The 18360-nt window shown below is 38.0% G+C and overlaps 1 protein-coding gene across 1 annotated transcript in view; it reads right to left on the minus strand.

Annotated features, from left to right (window-relative positions):
* Positions 1-18360, minus strand: part of tmem67 (transmembrane protein 67) — a 40181-nt gene that overhangs the window by 12302 nt on the left and 9519 nt on the right. The window contains exons 7-20 of the mRNA XM_007902719.1: positions 17991-18053; positions 17337-17497; positions 16931-17036; positions 13587-13673; positions 12186-12251; positions 9785-9941; positions 8159-8282; positions 7451-7556; positions 7132-7188; positions 5988-6086; positions 4756-4854; positions 4395-4481; positions 2664-2763; positions 1271-1410 (exon numbers count right to left, since the gene is read on the minus strand). Coding sequence (XP_007900910.1) covers positions 1271-1410; positions 2664-2763; positions 4395-4481; positions 4756-4854; positions 5988-6086; positions 7132-7188; positions 7451-7556; positions 8159-8282; positions 9785-9941; positions 12186-12251; positions 13587-13673; positions 16931-17036; positions 17337-17497; positions 17991-18053 — 1452 coding nt within the window. The remainder of the gene's footprint in view (positions 1-1270; positions 1411-2663; positions 2764-4394; positions 4482-4755; positions 4855-5987; positions 6087-7131; positions 7189-7450; positions 7557-8158; positions 8283-9784; positions 9942-12185; positions 12252-13586; positions 13674-16930; positions 17037-17336; positions 17498-17990; positions 18054-18360) is intronic.

An 18360-nucleotide genomic window follows, 5' to 3' on the forward strand; every position in this document is an offset into this window, starting at 1 on the left:
AATTTCACAGAATGATAAATATAATAATAATAATAATAATAATAATCCTTGCATTTGATATAGCGCTTTTCACGTCGGGAGGACGTCCCAAAGCGCTTCACAGAACACACTGTAAAGTGAATTGACTGTATATTTGTGGGCAAACGCGGCAGCCAATTGCGCACAGCAATGTCCCACAAACAGTCGTAGATTGAAAATGACCAATTTATTATTGTTTTTGGTTTTTGGAGGGATTATTATTAGGCGTGTGGAGTAAGGAAACTTGCCCAAGGTTTCGCCCTGCCTGGAATTGAACTCAGGTCTCTCGCTTGCAAAGCGAGTGCTCTAACCACTGAGCTACAGGACTCCACAATATGTCTGCAGAACAATTGCAACTAACTAAAGATTAATTGCAATTATAGGGCTACATTATAAAGTGCCTCACTGAAGCACGAGTTTGCTTATAATGTGGGTATTCTATGGGACCCCCAGATTGTTTTTGAAATGTCTAACTTCTGGGTTTTTACTAACATCACTTCCTGTTCATTGCACACATTAGCAACTTCACTTTTACATGCTGCACATTCGCGCTGTGTACAGGAAACATCACTGATTTTGTGACAGAAATGGCTAGATATAAGATACAAAGCTTCCAGATGGGTGTGACGTGCGGTTTTGGGCTGCTTGTTACAGCAAAAGACACCAAAATATATCAAAAGTAGTGTCACAATCCTTAAAACTTAATTTCTACAACACTGCTTTCTGTGACAAAACAAAATCCACACACATTGTACACAGGAAATGACATCAGTAGCAACCTGACAACATAAAAGTCAGCTAAATTTTTCAAGGTTCATTTTAATATGAGGGTTTGAGCATCCAAACCACCATGTGAAAACCGGGTTGGCAGAAACTAGTGACAGCCAACCTGTGGCCCGCGGGCCAAAAGTGGCCTGTGGGGCTGTCAAGAAGCACCCACCCCCCCCGAACGTTTGGACAAAGTCTAGGTAATTCTGTAAATGTTGGGCACCATTGGGCTATACCATCCTACTGCAACGTTTTGTTTAAACACAGTTGGCCAGTAAAGTAAATAAACAGATGTACAAAGCGCAAAAGCATTTTTTTAAACCTCCATGATAATATTTAAATGTAAATCATCAGACTAACAATTCGCAATGAAGTACATTGATAATAATGAAAAAAGACCGGGGCACATGCTATGTTTAGTTCTGATAGTGTGCATTTCTGACTGTATAAATGCTCTTTTCTTTCTATCAGACTGTAAACTTACTTCTAAAACAAATAGCACAGCGAAAACTTGAAAAATAGGATTATGTTTCCTGACTGTCTGAATGCAATTCCATTCATTTGCTATTAAATAGGTCCTCCAGATGCTCACAGGGGTAGGGGCAGTCTTTATATCACCTCCACCTATAAACAGGAAATTAATATGTGATGGATTGAAATGATTCCAGGAAACATACAGCAACTCACTGAACTAGATGAGAGACATAAAGCTTTGAGATGGGCGTGACATGTGGCTTGGGGTTCTTGTTGCAGCAAAAGATACCAAAGAAATGTCCAAACCTTGTTTTTTTGTAACTATACAAATACATTGTTGTGGGTTCCTTGTTTTTGATGCCTAAAAATTAATTTCTACAACAGCGCTTTCTGCGATAAAACCAATACCACAAATCACACTTAAGTAAAGGTTTTGCATTCCTTTCACTGACAGAAACATCTCATATCCAGACTCGGGCCATCATACTGAAGAGAGAAGAAAAAATTAATGCAATTTAACTCAGTGATGAGAAAAATAATTGGTTGGTTTATGCTGTCAGGAGCCAGCAAAGAGAAAATTAACACATTGAAGAGAGTTTAACACTAGTCGCAGAGAGAAGGCAAAACAAAACTACTTTTTTTTAAGGCTAATCGAGGATCTATTGACAATGTGTCAGCCACATCGCTGCGGTTAATCACCAGTTCCATTTTATAAAAACGCACAGAAACAGAGCTTCCATTTCCTCATTCTGGAATGCACAACAAAAACATCTTACATAGCGCCCTTCACGCGGGGTAGCATGACGGACGTTTGACAGTGGCGGAGTCTGACACGATCTCTCCCCTGCAATTGTTTTTTTCTTGCAATTACACACACATACACACCGATGTCAAAGAACACGGATAATGGGGGTGAGGATAGCACAAGACAGTAATAAAGGCCCATATATGGTGATCTTTCTCCTGCTTGTCTAGCTAAGACTGGAGGTTTAATAAATGAGGAAATTAGCTCTTGGAGATCAAAATCTAAAAATATGGTAGAAAGTGTGTAACTGGCAACAATGAATATATGATCAAGGAAAAGTATCAAAGTCAAGATGTTTAGATTTCATATTTGTGAGGTAAAATGGCAATGACTTTGCCATCGTAATAATTGTATCAATATGTCTATTCTTTCCATAAGCAAAACAGCTTTAGTTTAATATATAGTTCAGTACAATTACCAATCCTGCAAAAACGGTTTAACATATCCCCCAACCAGCACTGTGATTTATGTTCGTCAGACTTTTTATTTTTAAGAAAATAGTAAAATATATAATATCTTGACATAAGAGTATAATTGTGCTGACTATTAGAAACTGAACAGTACGAGACATACAATACAGAACAAAATTAAGAATTACCTTGAACAGACTTGAGAATTTTGCCCTTTGGTCTCTCCCAGTCAATAAAAAAGATGTCGATAGTTAACTGGTTTAGAATCTTATGTAAAAGCTGAAGCATCTAGGAGTTGGAAAGTGATATTTCCCAGGACACAAAAATATTAGAAACTATAGAAACTAACAGGAAACAATAAATGAACAGAGTAAACATAGAAGCACGGTGAACTGTAATGCTGCAGTATAATTACCAAAACTTGCACTTTTATAGCGCCTTTCACATAGAAAAGCTTGAAGTAAGCATAAAAGTAAAGGAAAACCTCGAGCAAAGTGGGAAATAGGAGGAAGGAAAAAGCTGACCAAAAAAAGCAGACGTAGGTTTTTAGACGAGGTTGGAAAACACAGGTTGGAGGCAAACAGTGTAAGATAATAATAATAATAATAATAATCCTTGCATTTGATATAGCACTTTTCGCATCAGGAGGACATCCCAAAGCGCTTCACAGAACACACTGTAAAGTGAATTGACTGTATATTTGTGGGCGAACGCGGCAGCCAATTGCGCGCAGCAATGTCCCACAAACAGTCGTAGATTGAAAATGACCAATTTATTATTGTTTTTGGTTTTGGAGGGATTATTATTAGGCTCTGTGTGGAGTAAGGAAACTTGCCCAAGATTTCGCCCTGCCTGGAATTGAACTCAGGTCTCTCGCTTGCAAAGCGAGTGCTCTAACCACTGAGCTACAGGACTCCTCAAAGAAGATAAAGGATTTGGGGACAGTATCATAGCATCTCAAAGCTCATAATTGTCGTGAATGGTTGGACAGAGGGGGTGGAGGATGTGCAACAGTTTGCAAAGTGGAGGTAGTGAAGCTGGAGAAAAGAAAGGGCAAGGGAGTGGAGAGACTTGAAAGCACCTTGAAGTAATTCTGGAGGAGGACAGGGAGCCAGTCGAACCTGCCAATGTTGGTAATCAAGGGCATGCACGATCCAGTGCAGCAAAGGATGACTACAAGTTAGGTTTAGATGACGAAGGTTCTTTGGCCAATTTGAACTCATCCTTCCAGAATATCCACCCTATCATCTTCCCATCACAGCATCAAGCTGCTTCTTAAATTAGTTCAAAGTCTTGGCCTCAACAACACTTCCTGAAACGCATTCCAGTTGTTAATTACCCTTGAGGTGAAGAAATAATTCCTGATGTCTATCCTCTGCTACACTGAATTAGTAGCCTCATGTTGAGCCATCCTAGCATATCTGAGATAAGTACACTGGAACCATGTTACAACATGGGTTTGTTAATAATGTGGATTTGTTTATAGCACAAAAGGAGCATGGAACACGTTCACTGGGCACATGCAAAACCAGCCACCTTGATTTGTGGATAATGGTCAGTTCCCAACTAAAAATGGATGTTACTGGTGCATTAGGTTGCCACTGATGTCCTTTTCTGCTCATTATGCATGGTACAAAGGAAGTGACCCCAGAAATAACCACAGGCCCCAGAAATCAGATGTTTTTTCAAGTGCGCAGGAGTTGGTTACAGGAAGTACCTCTGCGTATGTACAGTGCAACCAGCTATAGGGCTTATAGGACTTTGCTATAACATGGGTTGGAATCAAGAGGAATCTGTTCAAAAACCTGAACTGAATATGCAGTTTTTATACAGCACTCATGTTATCAATTTTCAAGACAATCAGCCCACCTACCCACTCATCCACTCATCCATCCATTCATCCATCCGTCCATCAATACCTTCAGTCCAAATGCACTTGCTATACAACCAACAAACTGTCTCTCCTGGTATGGTGTGGGAAGAAGAACAGAGACAACCCACTGACCCTAGAATCAAAAAGTAAAAATAACTGCAAGCCCCCTTTTTATGGTTCAAGAAATCTCTTTCTAGGAGTACAGAAGAAACTTCAAATAGACACAACATAACAAATCAAAGGAAACAAATGGTGATCCAAACAAATGGAATTCACCTCAAGACTCTGACCAGAAATATAGAAGAGAAATTTAAATAGTTTACACTTAGCATATCTGAACTAATATTACAAATAATGTAACAAACTCATGGAATATAATGTACATTTTAGTAAACATTTAACAATACCTTGAAGAATACGAGCCAGTACAGGCCTGTTCCAACTGTTACAAGAAAAAAGATGTTTGCTAGGTCTCCAGCATAAAACAGCAAGAACTTGATGACTGTCTAGATTTAAAAGATAAAATAATTTTTTTTTAAAGATTGTAACATCACAACAGAATTCAATTAGTTTTCTAGGATTTAGTTTGCTGAAAATCCATTGATAATAATCCTTACATCTGGTATAGCAACATTCGTGTTGTGAGGACGTCCCAAAGCATTTCACAGGATTTGCTGTAAAGTGGCATCCAATTTTGTGCACTGCAATATCCCACAAACAGCCATGAAGTGAATGACCAATTTCATTTGGGAGGAGAGAATTATTGATCAGGACACCGTAGAAACTCCCTGCTCATTTTGAATAGTGCCGTGCGATCACCTGAACAGGCAAACGGCCTTGGTTTAACTTCTCATGCGAAAAATGGCATGTACAGCAATGCAGCATACCCCAGGCGCTGCACTGGACTGTCAGGTATATGAGTTCCAAGTTCTGACATGGAGTTTGACCCATAATCTTCTGACTCAGAGGCAAGAGTGCTATCAATTGAGCCAGACTGATGCATTGCCCACATTTTTTCTCAGAAAATAATGTTTAACAATCACTAATTGCATCAGAGTTGAGACTCAAACTTCTGCCTTGACAAGTTATATCTAATCCATGAAAAACCTTCTTTAAAGAAGAACTTTGAATGATTCGTAATTAGCCCAAGTATATACCCTGTTGAGCTCTCATTGTAAGATTTTGTCTGCCTGCACTGCATTTACAGTGCTTCCTAGTTTAAGGGTCATTGATCAGTCAACTATCTTCTACCTAGAACGTGAATCTCATGTCATTTTTGTATACAGAAAATAGAAAGATCTCCTAGTTTTCCCATTGATTTCATCCTCTGCAATTTCAAATATCAGTCCTTGCCACAAAACCACCACCTGAATTTGTTGAACTGATTTGTTGAACTGTAATTCTACAAGTAAGTACAACACATTGAGTAATGATAACTCCACAAATTTACCAGCACAAAATGCTCTTTACACATTGCTGAGTTAGATAAACTGGTGTGCAACCACTTTATAACTCTGTCATCTGGGTCCAATATCTCAAGCCCTAAATATCCCACCTGTATGGGGTGGGGGAAAAAAATAAATAAATAAAAAGGAGGGCATGAAATTTGACTACATTCTCACACAAAATGCATACTTACTGGAAGGTCAATCATGGGAGAGCCAATTCGTCTTTTCCAACTGGCTGTTTTCAGGACAGAGTAGATCACTGATATTCCAGCCAGAAAACCCAAAGTAATCTGAAGTAAAAATAAAAAACTATCTTTCCTGCTTTGTTTTATTATTTCCAGTAGTATAATGCTCCTTAATAATATCATTTATCACAGAATCTAGGACAGCTGCTGTTCTGGCACTTTGTCTGTCACACATTATGTCCTGGATGAGCTTCAACTTTCTCCAAATCAATGTTGATAAAAACTTAGGCTACCCTGCTCGGCTCCACCAACAACTTCTCATCTCAAGCACTAAATGTATCAAACTTCCTGTTGCTCACTCCAATTCACGAAGCCTATGCAGAACCTTGATTTTTTGTTAGACCCTCAATTCGTGTTTGAGTCTTTCACTTAGGCTCTACCCAAGTCTGCTTAAAAACCTTCATCCAAGCCTTCATCAACTTCAGACTCTACTTTTCATACGCTCCTCACCAGCTTTCCCAACTCTATATTCCACAAACTAATATCATCCAGACTTTACAGCCTACATTGGCTTGCGTTTATCAAATCTTTGCAAGTCTCAACTCTATCCTTTTCTGGCTCCACTGATTGCCTAATCCCCACCTGATCAATTTTAAGATTCACAGCTTTATCTTCAATTACCTCCACTGCCTTGCCCCACCCTATCTCTGCTAACTCCTGCTATCCTACTCTCCATCCGGTTCCTCCGCTTTGCCCAGTGGCCTGTTTCATGTTCCCTGCCTGATAATCAGCAGACAAGCTTTCAGGCATATCGCCCCTACCCTCTGAAACTTTCTTTCTTTCCAAAATACGTCCGCCTCCTTCCATCTCTGCTTTCAAACCTCACTCTTTGATTGCACCTTCGGCCACCTCCTCCTAATCATGTGATTTATTCAGTTTGGCTTTTATTTTGTCAGCTGTGATTGTCAGTGTATAATACAATTCAGTTTTTTTATTTTATAACAACATTCACAGGGCAATATTTACAATAAAGGACAAACATTTGTGATATTCAATAGTTCATAGACATGTGATGTTTAAGTTTAATCAAATAATAGTCAACAATAATAATATTTGTATACTTATACATTAGAATGTATACAAAACTTACATTGACATTCAGTTCTGCTTCGTTCATATCCATTTTATATTCAACTGAAAAAGTTGCCTATTTGATATAAAGGAGAGTGAAAGATGAAATAAAGCTCCAAATGTTTCTTAATCTCATTTACTTCTGAACTCAAAATATGACTTAAAAGTAAAGGTCTTGTTAGATTATCAAAAACTAAAATACCAAATGAAATTAATAAATATATATTACATGTTGAATATGGTTTACATATATTGTAGTATAGATGGTCCATGCTTATCGAATTAATCTTTTTGTTCCTTAAAGTCTTCATCCCTTTAAAGAAGGTAAGCTTACTTACTGGAACAGTCTGTGAAGCAGGATCCTGGAGCTCAATGTCTGTGTAGGCAACGGTGATCAATGGAAGAAAGATGTTTCCCTTCAGAGTTTTAGGCACAAGGTTAACACTGCAATAAGATACACATCAAATTAATGTGTTAAGTGTTATTTGGAACTTAGAAAGAAGCTTTTACTCAAACTTAGAAAGAAGCTATGCAAAAATCTGATTTTTACAGCACAATTGTAAAAGTTAAAATCATCTGATCCTTTGAATCCTTGTTTGGGGTTCTGAATTTAAACAAACTTCCTAAATGGAAGTAATTTACTTGGGTTCCATCCAAAAGGCGGGGTGAAACCTTGGGCAAGTTTCATTACTCCACACATCTGATAATAATCCCTCAAGAAAAAAAACACAATAATAAATTGGTCACTCAATCCACAGCTGTTGTGGGACACTGGTGTGCGCAATTGGCTGCCGCATTTTGCCCACAAATATACAGTCAATTCACTTTACAGTCTATTCTTGCTCTTTATTTGCCTGGACATTGGGCCTGAAATTCCTGCTCCCCATGCCAAACACATTTACTTTTAGTGATCAAAGCCTCCATTCCAATCAACAAACTAGCAAAATGTGCCCTCTTTTAAATGACTCTTTTTGCACAAAAGATGGAGATTTAATACCGGCAGTAAATCAGTAACCTTTTTTATTAAATCTAAACACCTTTCTCACCTGATTTTTATCTTTGTAGCAACTCGAATCACTTTAGGCAGGTTCTCTAAATGCAGTTCACGACCACTTAAAGTATCCACCAAGAACATACGCCGTATTAAATGATAATTTTTGTTTATATTATCTGTAATTATAAAATAAATTACTGTTTGAACAACGTGCAGTTGAAATGTTGAATATGCAAGTGACCAAGATTTTTATTTTCAATACTTTTTGTACTTCAATAAAGTTACCATTTTATTTTAGTTTTTCAAAAATGTCTTAAGCATTTTTTTTACAAAAGGGCTTCCTATCCTTGCCCCTTTTTGTAGTCTTCACATTCCTTTCTTATTACTGGTTGAATGTCCAGGTTGGAGATTGGGTACTACCCCCTCTTTACTTGTCTTGCTCTATAATCAACCAACTAACCACGAGGTTCCTAAGAGCCACAGGACCTTCATTTTATTTCCTCTTTGTGAAATCCTTGGAATCTACTCTGCCCATTGCTACAATGGTACAGATGAATTTAATTTGAGAGTCACTACAAGAGGAACAAATATTTTACCAATCTAGCTCAAATTATTTCTAATTGTGAGTATTCTGGCATAAGATTTTCTCAAGAGTTCATACATTATTCTCCAAGAATCAGCATATACAGTAAAATGTGCAAATTCATTGTGTAACAAGTGAGAAACTCCCAGATTTATGTATAAATATTTGGGACAATTTTTCAAAAGTGACTGAATTTAGTTGAATTGCATGTTCAGTGTATGAATCAATGGCCTGCCGAAAACACATTCTCAAGGTGATCTTTGCAGCTAGCTTCCAGATTATGTGGCTCACACATTTACTGGTATTTTTCCTCCTTGAGAAGGAGAATATAATTTGTGGAGTCCTGTAGCTTAGTGGTCAGAGCACTTGCCTCGCAAGCGAAAGGAGTTGGATTCGATTCCCTGGCAGGGCAAAACGTTGGGCAAGTTTCCTTACTTCACATGCCTCTGTTTACCTAGCAGTATAAGTTGGAACCTGGTTCTTAGTCAATGGGCGGATTGCTTTTCCGGGGTAATAATTCCTTCAAAAACAATTTAATAAATTGGTCACTCAATTCACGACTGTTTCTAGGACACTGCTGTGCACAATTGGCTGCTGTGTTCGCCCACAAAATATACAGTCAATTCACTTTACAGTATATTCTGTGATGCGCTTTGAGAAGTCTCATAGACGTGATAAGACGCTATACCAAATGCAAGGATTATTATTATAAATTAGGCATCAATATCTGAGCCAGTGAATTGTCAATTGTTTCGAATTCAAATGTTAGTGGTTTGGCTAAACAAGTCTTTTTTGTAATGATTTGCTCCAAAACTCTGCAATGACTGAATAATGAGATTCACATTCATAAATGATTTGTAGTACTTGCTTCACACAAAAAATGCTCTAGTAAGATTCCCAAGAATTTCTAGTCAGTGCAGAAGAAGAGATTTTGGAGATGAGAGCAATTTTCATAAAACTGGGTTTTAATTATTGGAAAACTAGTTTCACACACTGATGCTGAAATAAACACTGTTATTGTAGGAATACTTACTGAAACCCACAGAACAAGCCTAAACAGCCCAACAAAAATGTGCTACACAGAAAATTGTTTACCTTTATTTACTAATGTTCCATCATATTGAAGATTTAAATTAAGAACTGGAATGGGCCACAGGAATTCCTGACCACTTTTTTCATTGTAAATTATGAATATGTCAAAGAAGATAGGCTCAGCATATTGTGCTAAAAGCTTGGAAACAGAAAGTGTACACTGCACAAGAAAGAAAATAAACAGATCAAAAGTAGGTCCAAAGTAATGGACTTTCTTTAGAAAGTAAGCATCCAATCAACAAAATTATTTCATGAAAATGTAGCATTAAATTTTGTTTTGTGTCAGTAATTTCCACTCCAAGAGCCAATGCAGAAGCTAAGGAGGGAAATGCTTAGAATTAGCAGATACACTTACCTTCAGTATGCATTATTGTCAGTAAGCTAATATTTTTTCTAACTAGTATCTAAATCCACCACAGATACATTGCTCTTAAGTAGTTTCCATGCAATTCATTTAATTTGGTCCTTTAGTTTCTAACTTCACGTACTGTTTGTAAATTCTTCAAGTAAGATTCCCATGATTACCCAAGAGTTGCTGGTTAGTTCAGCTGTTTCAGAACAAGCCTAAACAGTGCAACAAAAAGGTGTTACATGGGTTGAAAAATGTTTGCCTTTATTTATTAATGTTCCATGAAGATTTAAATTAAGAACTGGAATAGGCAACAGTATTCTGGACCATTTTGTTCTTTGTAAATCATGTATATATATATTTTTTATAAAGCCCTTAGATTGATTGAGGACTGGTCCGTGGAAAATCTAATTTCACTAAGATACTGGTTTAAGTTTTTTTAAGTATATATCCTAACTATTTTACACTTTTGACAGCAATTTTAAGATTTGAATTATTTGACTTACATTCGTTTCTTTTCCTTGGGGCTCCCTATTTTGGAGATGAGAGCAACTTTCATGAAACTGGGTTTTATTTGGTGGAAAACCAGTTTCACACACTGATGCTGAAACACTAATACTGCAGGAATACTTATCCAACCTCCAGTAATTGTAACCATTAACTAGCTAATAAACTAAATTGCTTAAATTAAAAACAATTTTAAAACATTCTGCTTACACAATTCCTCATTTATTCCACTATATTCTTTTCATTTTCTTAATTTTACATTTGTAAGTTCTGTTTTCTTGAAAAAATATCTGAACTTCTTCCACTCAGAAAACAATTTTAACATCTCAATTATTTTACTTACATTCTTTCCTTTTCCCTTCTGACTCCCTATTTTGGAGATCGACTCATAAAACTGGGCTTTGATTTCTAACTTTAAGCCAACTTTAAAGGATATTTTCCCTCCAATTGAAAGTCGAGACTCACAACACTGACACAATTGCAGAAGGTGACTGCTGAATGAGTATATTCATTAGCAGTCCAAACAGTACTGGGTGGGTCCATTTTTTAATAAAGTCATACAGTGCATCAAAATTTAAACATTTTACTGCACAGTACTTCTAGTTTATGACAACATCTTGTGTTCTATTCCAAATAGCTTTAAATACATTAGGCATACCTAATAGAGAATTTCGTGCAGACATTCTAGTTCAAAAATATTGATTTTCCTAGAGTGAAAGTAAAATCCTTTCTTTCACTCAGTATGTAATGATGCTTTTAAACTGGGGGAGGCAAAGTGTACCACTTTGAAATCATGCCTGAAATGATGACCTATAATAGAATTTGCATGTCTGCTTATCTGCATTGGGCTCTGATGTGGCAGTGGGCTGCTGTCATGATCAGACACAGGGAAAAAATATTCTGTTGTGCCCATACTGAAGTTGCACACATGCACGATTTTATTAGGCATGTGACTTAGCCACATAGTGCAATGTAAGCCAAGAGCAGTGTTTTGTTCAGACAGAGAGATAGAAGGAAATAAAGAGAGAGTATGGCACAGTTGGTATAGTGTAGATTTATACTGACAGTAAAAATCCAAATATAAAATGCTTTGGGTTAACACTGTAACCAATTTATATTTTGATAGATAACCAATTACAGTCAATCCATTTTACAGTATGTCATGTGAAACAGACGTCTCGACGACTTGATAAAGCACTATATCAAATACAAGGATTATTATCATTATTTTGGTAATTAACACACTATTTCCTTATCTACAATGAAGCCACCCCCAATTTTAAGTCTGTTTCAGACTATGAAAAGTTCAGCAGATACCTATAACTCACAATAGCCATTCATTTTATTATTCTATTATTATTCACAGTCCAGTGCTTTGGCACATCCTCCCGACTGAAAGGCACTAAACAAATGTAATTTGTTATTGTTATTATTACATAGACTTCTTTTGCAAAGAATAAACTCTTCAATTTGTAGGCCAGTGTTAAAACAGATTTGTCTTCTATTCCTGCAAGAGAACATTGATTAATCAAAATTTGTTTCACTTACACTTTGATGATAGGTACTTCCAAAGTTATAAGCAGTATTCAGCCTACTCGTGGTATCAGGGCACAACTGCAAGAACAAGACACAAATTAATGACAAAGCATACATTAGGTTGATAATGTACAGATAAGCCTAAGATATTAATTACATATACTGTATGTCTAGATGTCAGCTTGGCTAGTTGGTAGCACTCTTGTTTCTGAGTCAGAATGCTGTGGGTTCAAATCCTACGTCGACACTTCAAGCTGCTTGTCTAGGTTGACACTGCAACATAGTATATTGGCGAAACATTGTAAAGTTCTGTCTGCTTCTTCAGGTGGACTTTCAAGTTCCCTTGGCACTATTTGAAAGAAAAACGAGTTTCTCCTGGTGTCCTGACCATCAATCCTCAGGTAACATAAGTCATTCACTTCATGGCTGTTTTTGAAACATTGCTTTGCTCAAATTACTTCCTCAGTCACCTACAATTATGCAGTTACTACATTTTACAGTCATTCCTGTAGAGCAGTTTGATACGTTTCGACATTGTAATAAAGCATTATATCAAATACAAGAATTATTATTTATAATCTATGTCAAATTGGTAAGTAAACATTACTGAAATACAGATATACTTTTTCAGTTTAATATTGTTTCTCATGCAAACATGCTGTGGTGAATATAGAAGCATTTGTGATTTTTTTAGTACACATTTAGGAAAACAACTTTATTTTAAAATGATTAGTTAATTCAAAACAAAAAATCCAAGATTAAGTTTTAATTTAAATTTACAAATTTAAATGAATTTCAAACCAATAATTGGACCTTTATCCTAGTTTCTTAATAAGTTTCAATAAAGCACTTGAAGAAAAGAAATGCATGTCTGAGTATTTTAATAATAGTTACTTGCAGATTTTATGTCCAGATTAATGTAAAGTAAAAATATTTAATTTATGATCTAATTTCTATTTCATGTTATGAATATTTTATAAAAAGAAAAAAGTTTAAGTTATATTGATATATAGTGGAGCGAGTCAACTCACTCCTTAGGCATTGGTGGCTTCCCTTGATGAAATGTTAAAAATGGCAGACATTTGGGTCATTGAGTCTCTGACAAAGTCCTTTCCTATTTGCTGTGAATGTGCAAAGCAGGAAGTGTCATTGGTGCCAACTTGTCAACCCGAAAGTCCATTTTTTTTAAAAGAGGAAGTTAAATTGGCAAACTTAAGGGACATTGTCATTGCTTTGCACATGCACAGTGAACAGGAGGTGATGCTGAAAGAGACCCATTAGACAGCCATTTTAGTTTGAAAAGGCGTCTAACTATGCAAATACGCAGTCACTGAGGTCCACTACGCTTTAAAATTTAATTCGCTTCCAGTCATGGCTGCGCTGTAGTTGCTAAATTTTTTAATTAAAGTTTACCTGTAAGGTACCTCCAACTACATTTTCCCAATTAAGAAAATGTCCTCGTGCATCATATTTGGCAATAATGAAACGCAGTTTCATATTCTATAAAAAGAAAAAAGACATTTTCAAAGATCAATAAAAAAGAGACCCCAATCATGGTACAACAACAACAAAATTACATTTGTATAGTGCCTTTCACGTCAGGTGGATGTCCCAAGGTGCTGGACAGTCAATGTTTCGGACCCGAGCTGGGCATCAGGATTGGGGAAGGTGGCGGGCAGAGGGATAGGAGGGTAATCAAAAGCACGGTCTAAGAGGAGTGTCTTGAGATGGGTCTTGAAGGAGGCAAGGGAGGGGGCGAGGCGGAGGGACTGCAGGATGGAACTCCAGAGGGTGGGGGCTGAATGGCTGAAGGCAAGCCCGCCAATGGTGGGGTGGCGAAGCTGGGGATGTGAAGCAGGCCGGAGCACGCAGAGTGGAAGGAGCGAGCAGGATGTTAGGGGGTTAGGAGGGCGCAGACTTAGGGGGAAGTGAGGCTATGGAGGGCTTTGAAGGTGAGGACAAGGATCTTGAACTGTACACTCTGTGATGGGAAGCCAGTGGAGTTGGTCAAGGATGGGGGTGATAGGTTCACGGAGCCTGGTGCAGGAGAGGACATTGCCACTGCAGAGTTCTGGATGACCTGCAGTCTATGGAGGGAGGGAGGAGTTGGGGAGGCCGAGAAGCAGGGAGTTTGCGTAGTCAAGGCTGGATGTTATGAATGCATGTATGAGAGTTTTGGCGGCCTGAGGTGTGAGACAGTGGTGGAGCTGGATGATGTTGCGGAGGTTGGGGAAAGGCAGAGGTCATGGAATGAATGTGGGGTAGAAAGGATAGTTGACGGTCAAACAAGATGCCAGGTTTCCAGACTGGTTTAGTAAATTGGAGTGTGCCTCCTTGGATGGTGATGCTGTCAGCACCTGAGAGGTGGAGGTGCTCACAGGAACCAATCAGGAGGGCCTCAGTCTTGTTGATGTTCAACTGAAGAAAGTTATCTCTCATCCAGGACTTGATGTCTGACAAACATTCTGTCAGGACAGCAGTGGTCCTGGAGTCAAGGGTGGAGGTAGAGAGGTACAGTTGGGTGTCATTCGCATACATGTGGAAGTTGACCCCATGTCTGCGGATGATGTCACCAAAAGGGAGCATAAAGATATTGAAGAGGAGGGGACCAAAGAAAGAACCCTGAGGAATGCCGTACATGATGGTGTGGGCGCTAGAAGCGAAACTATTTGTGGAGATGAAGTGGAGGTGGTGTGAGAGGTACGATCTGAATCATTCAAGGACAAAACCATGAAGGTTGAGGTGAGAGAAGAGGCGGTAGGTGAGGACTGAGTTTTTTCTTCAACCGTGCCTTCAGCTCCCCTCTCGACTCTCTACCCCCTCCTCGCTCCCTCCCTTCCCTCCCCTCACCCTGACCATTTCTCCCCTACTCGGATCCCGACCCAACTGTCCAGTGCCTTCGGACGTCCTCCCGACATGAAACGCGCTCTATAAATGCAATCTTGTTGTTGTTGTTGTTGAGTGGTTGACGGTGTCGAATGCAGCAGAGGGGTCAAGGAGGACTAGGAGGTAGAGGGAGCCCTGGTCGCAGATGGACAGAGTGTCATTTGTCACTTTGACCGGAGCTGTTTCTGTGTTGTGGGTGGCACAGCAACCTGATTGGAGGGGTTTGCAAAGGGAGTGGCGGGAGAGGAAGGAGAAAACTGGGAAGCAACGACTCAGTCCAGGACCTTGGAAAAGAAAGGGAGGTTGGAGATGGGGCAGTAATTTGAGATCAGGAATGGGTCCAAGGAGGGATTTTTAAGGATAGGATTGATGACAGCCATTTTTAAAGGGGTGGGAATGGTGCAAGTGTACAGGGGGAGGTTTATAATGTCTGTGAGTAGAGAGCAAGGAGGTGGAGCTGGGAGGTACGAAGAGGGGTAGGGATGGGCCAGCAAGTGGTCGGTTTCATACGGGTTAAAGTGATGGTGAGGGAGGAGAAGGAGACAGGTTTGAACGTGTGGAGAGAGGGATGGGTAGGGGCTGAGTGTGAATGGGAAATGGGGAAATTCCTCGGGGATCCGCTCAACTTTGGATTCAAGGAAGTCCAGCATCGCCTCGCAGTTGGCATTGGAGATGAGGATTGGTGAAGCATGAGAGAATGGGTGGAGAAACTGGTTGGTGATGGAGAAGAGGAGCCTGGGGTTGTCCTTGGCCTCCAAAATTATCCTGGAATAGAACGATGATTTGCAGAGGCGAGGGCGGAGCAGTAAGATTTGATAAGGTCCAGCTAGATCTGCCGATGGATCGATGGTAATGTATTTATTTCAAACTACTTGAAAGATTTACTAGTTTTCAGTTTAAGGGTGCAATGAGTATTTCCATGAAGCTAACAATATGCAGGTATAATTCATGGGGGTAGAAATTCCACCTAGATCTAAATTTACTCTATTATAGAGCATTCCAGAGCGTGCAGAATTTGGCAAAAATCAGAAATTAACTTTCATTTTGAAGCTAGTTTTCTGTAAGTTCTTTTCAGAACTAAAAAAAAGTTTCAAAGTTAAAACTGAACTCAACAATTTGCCAAATTCTGGACCATCTGAAATATTAATTGAGTAAGTCTAGACCCAGGTTGAATTTTTGCCCAGCATTCATAAACTCATAAATCAAACGTGTATTATGTCCACTGGCAGCCCAAAACACTACTAATTAAAGGCAATACAATATTTTTTAAAAATCGCTTAATGAGGAATGTCTTCCACGAAGAACATTTTGTTATAATAATAATAATAATAAGCCTCCTTACCAACTTTTATGATGGCAAATAAGTGCAATACAAATCTAAATCAAATGCAAGTGTAAGTTTATTTTAGTCCAATTAATATGAGCAAAATTTCATATAGATGTCCAAAGGAGAAAAAATTGTGGGGGGTAAAAATAATTGTATTTCACCTTTTTTGTCAGTTCATTGCTGAGATTTTGGGTCAGGTGGCAACACTTTCTTTTCTGGGTCAAGAGATATGTGTTCAAGCTCTCTGTAGCGACATGAAATCATAATGTATGTTGAAAACCAGTGCAGTGCTAGGGAGCCCTGCAGTGTCGAAGGTGCAGTCCATTACTGCGTGAGATTGGATGAGACCAGTAACTGAGTCATTTACTCTATGGCTATTTATGAACCCCACTGTGCGCACCTTGGCTGCTGTGTTTGGCTACAAATAAAATCACTATATGAACAAAAATTATGTGTGATTACCTATGAAATGGTTTGAGTTGTTTTGAGGTTATAGGCACTGTAACAAATGCAAGGACTATAAGTGTTACAGTGATATACTTACTTTGGAGGATTTCTTAAAATGGAAACTAGTTGCAAATGGTTCACTTTCAAGAATTCTTGCATAACCATGTCGGCTGTCATAGTACAACCAGGGAAGATTCTTTCGCCTAAAAACAGAATAAATGTGCAGCAAATTCTGATAATAAAGTATGATTGATAATATATTAAATAACATTAAAATAAGGAATCAAGAAAACATTTTTATCCCATTCAGCTCTTGACATAACTATTTTTAATATCCCAAATGCACATCCCTCAACTCTCTGCTGAATTCTCTTCAGAAAGTTTCAACTGAATCAGTATTTATTGCACTGGGTTGCAGTCTATAAAAAGTCCAAGTAATTTGCTTAACACGATTAAGGTAGGAATTCAGACTTGTTATCAGCCAACAAGTTCTTAAAACTTACCAGTTGGGCGCTGAATGCACAATTCCAAGGTTCCCCGTCAATCTATGTATGGTTTGATAAAGTCCACAAGCATCATTGGGCACTGTTGCAAGGTTCATGGAATTCATGTTCATAACACACATATTACCTAGTGCCTGGCAAGCAGTTAGATTTGCAAATTGCTGTAAACACAAATGGAACCATTGAGCTAAAATAACAGTGCTGATACATGAAAAATTAAGATATCTGAGGTAATAAAATCTAGGAGGTAAAATTATCAAGTCACTAAATGTGCAAACAATGCTACACTCCTCAGCTCCCTGCACATCTTCAGCTCCCCCCAATCCTAGACAATCGTGTGTAAAGCTTTGAGATGTCCTCCAGGCATGTTGTTATTGTGGGTGCTAATGGAGGAGGGTATGACAAATTTCAGTGCACCAACTAGTTAAGGTAATGACATTAAGAAATGTTCACCCTAGTTTTTCAAAAAACTCAATACACTCGTTAAAAAATACAAATCATCTTCTACCTTGTCAGAATTTTCCAGAAAGATCGTCATAATTTTGTTTATGAAAATATATTTTATTATGGAATTTTAAACATTTGTTCAATCACAATCAGCTTATATTTAACTCAGAATGTTAAACTCAGAACTCTTAGAAAGCTACAACTTACCAAACAAGCTTTAGCTGCTGCTCTTAAATGCACACCTAACCAAGCAGAAGCCACTTTTAAACCCTGTGGAAACAAATATTTCTTTAGTCTCAATACATACCGCTTCCTACTTTCAAGCAAATGAATTAAAAGTTACACAAATAAATTAATTTATTAATTAATGATTAAGGACATTTCAAATATAATCCAGTAAAATTCAATTCATTGAATATCGGGTAATTGAATAGTTCAGTTTATTGAATTGAATTTAGAAATCCCAAACCATATGCACGACTAATCTATGAATATAGATAGGTTAATTGAATACTGGATATACGAATAATTTAATTTATTGAATAATTTTCCCTGTGACCATTCCTATGAAAATCAA

The sequence above is a fragment of the Callorhinchus milii genome, unplaced genomic scaffold (assembly GCF_018977255.1).
Source record: "Callorhinchus milii isolate IMCB2004 unplaced genomic scaffold, IMCB_Cmil_1.0 Scaffold2, whole genome shotgun sequence".
In the NCBI taxonomy this organism is placed as follows: Eukaryota; Metazoa; Chordata; class Chondrichthyes; order Chimaeriformes; family Callorhinchidae; genus Callorhinchus; species Callorhinchus milii.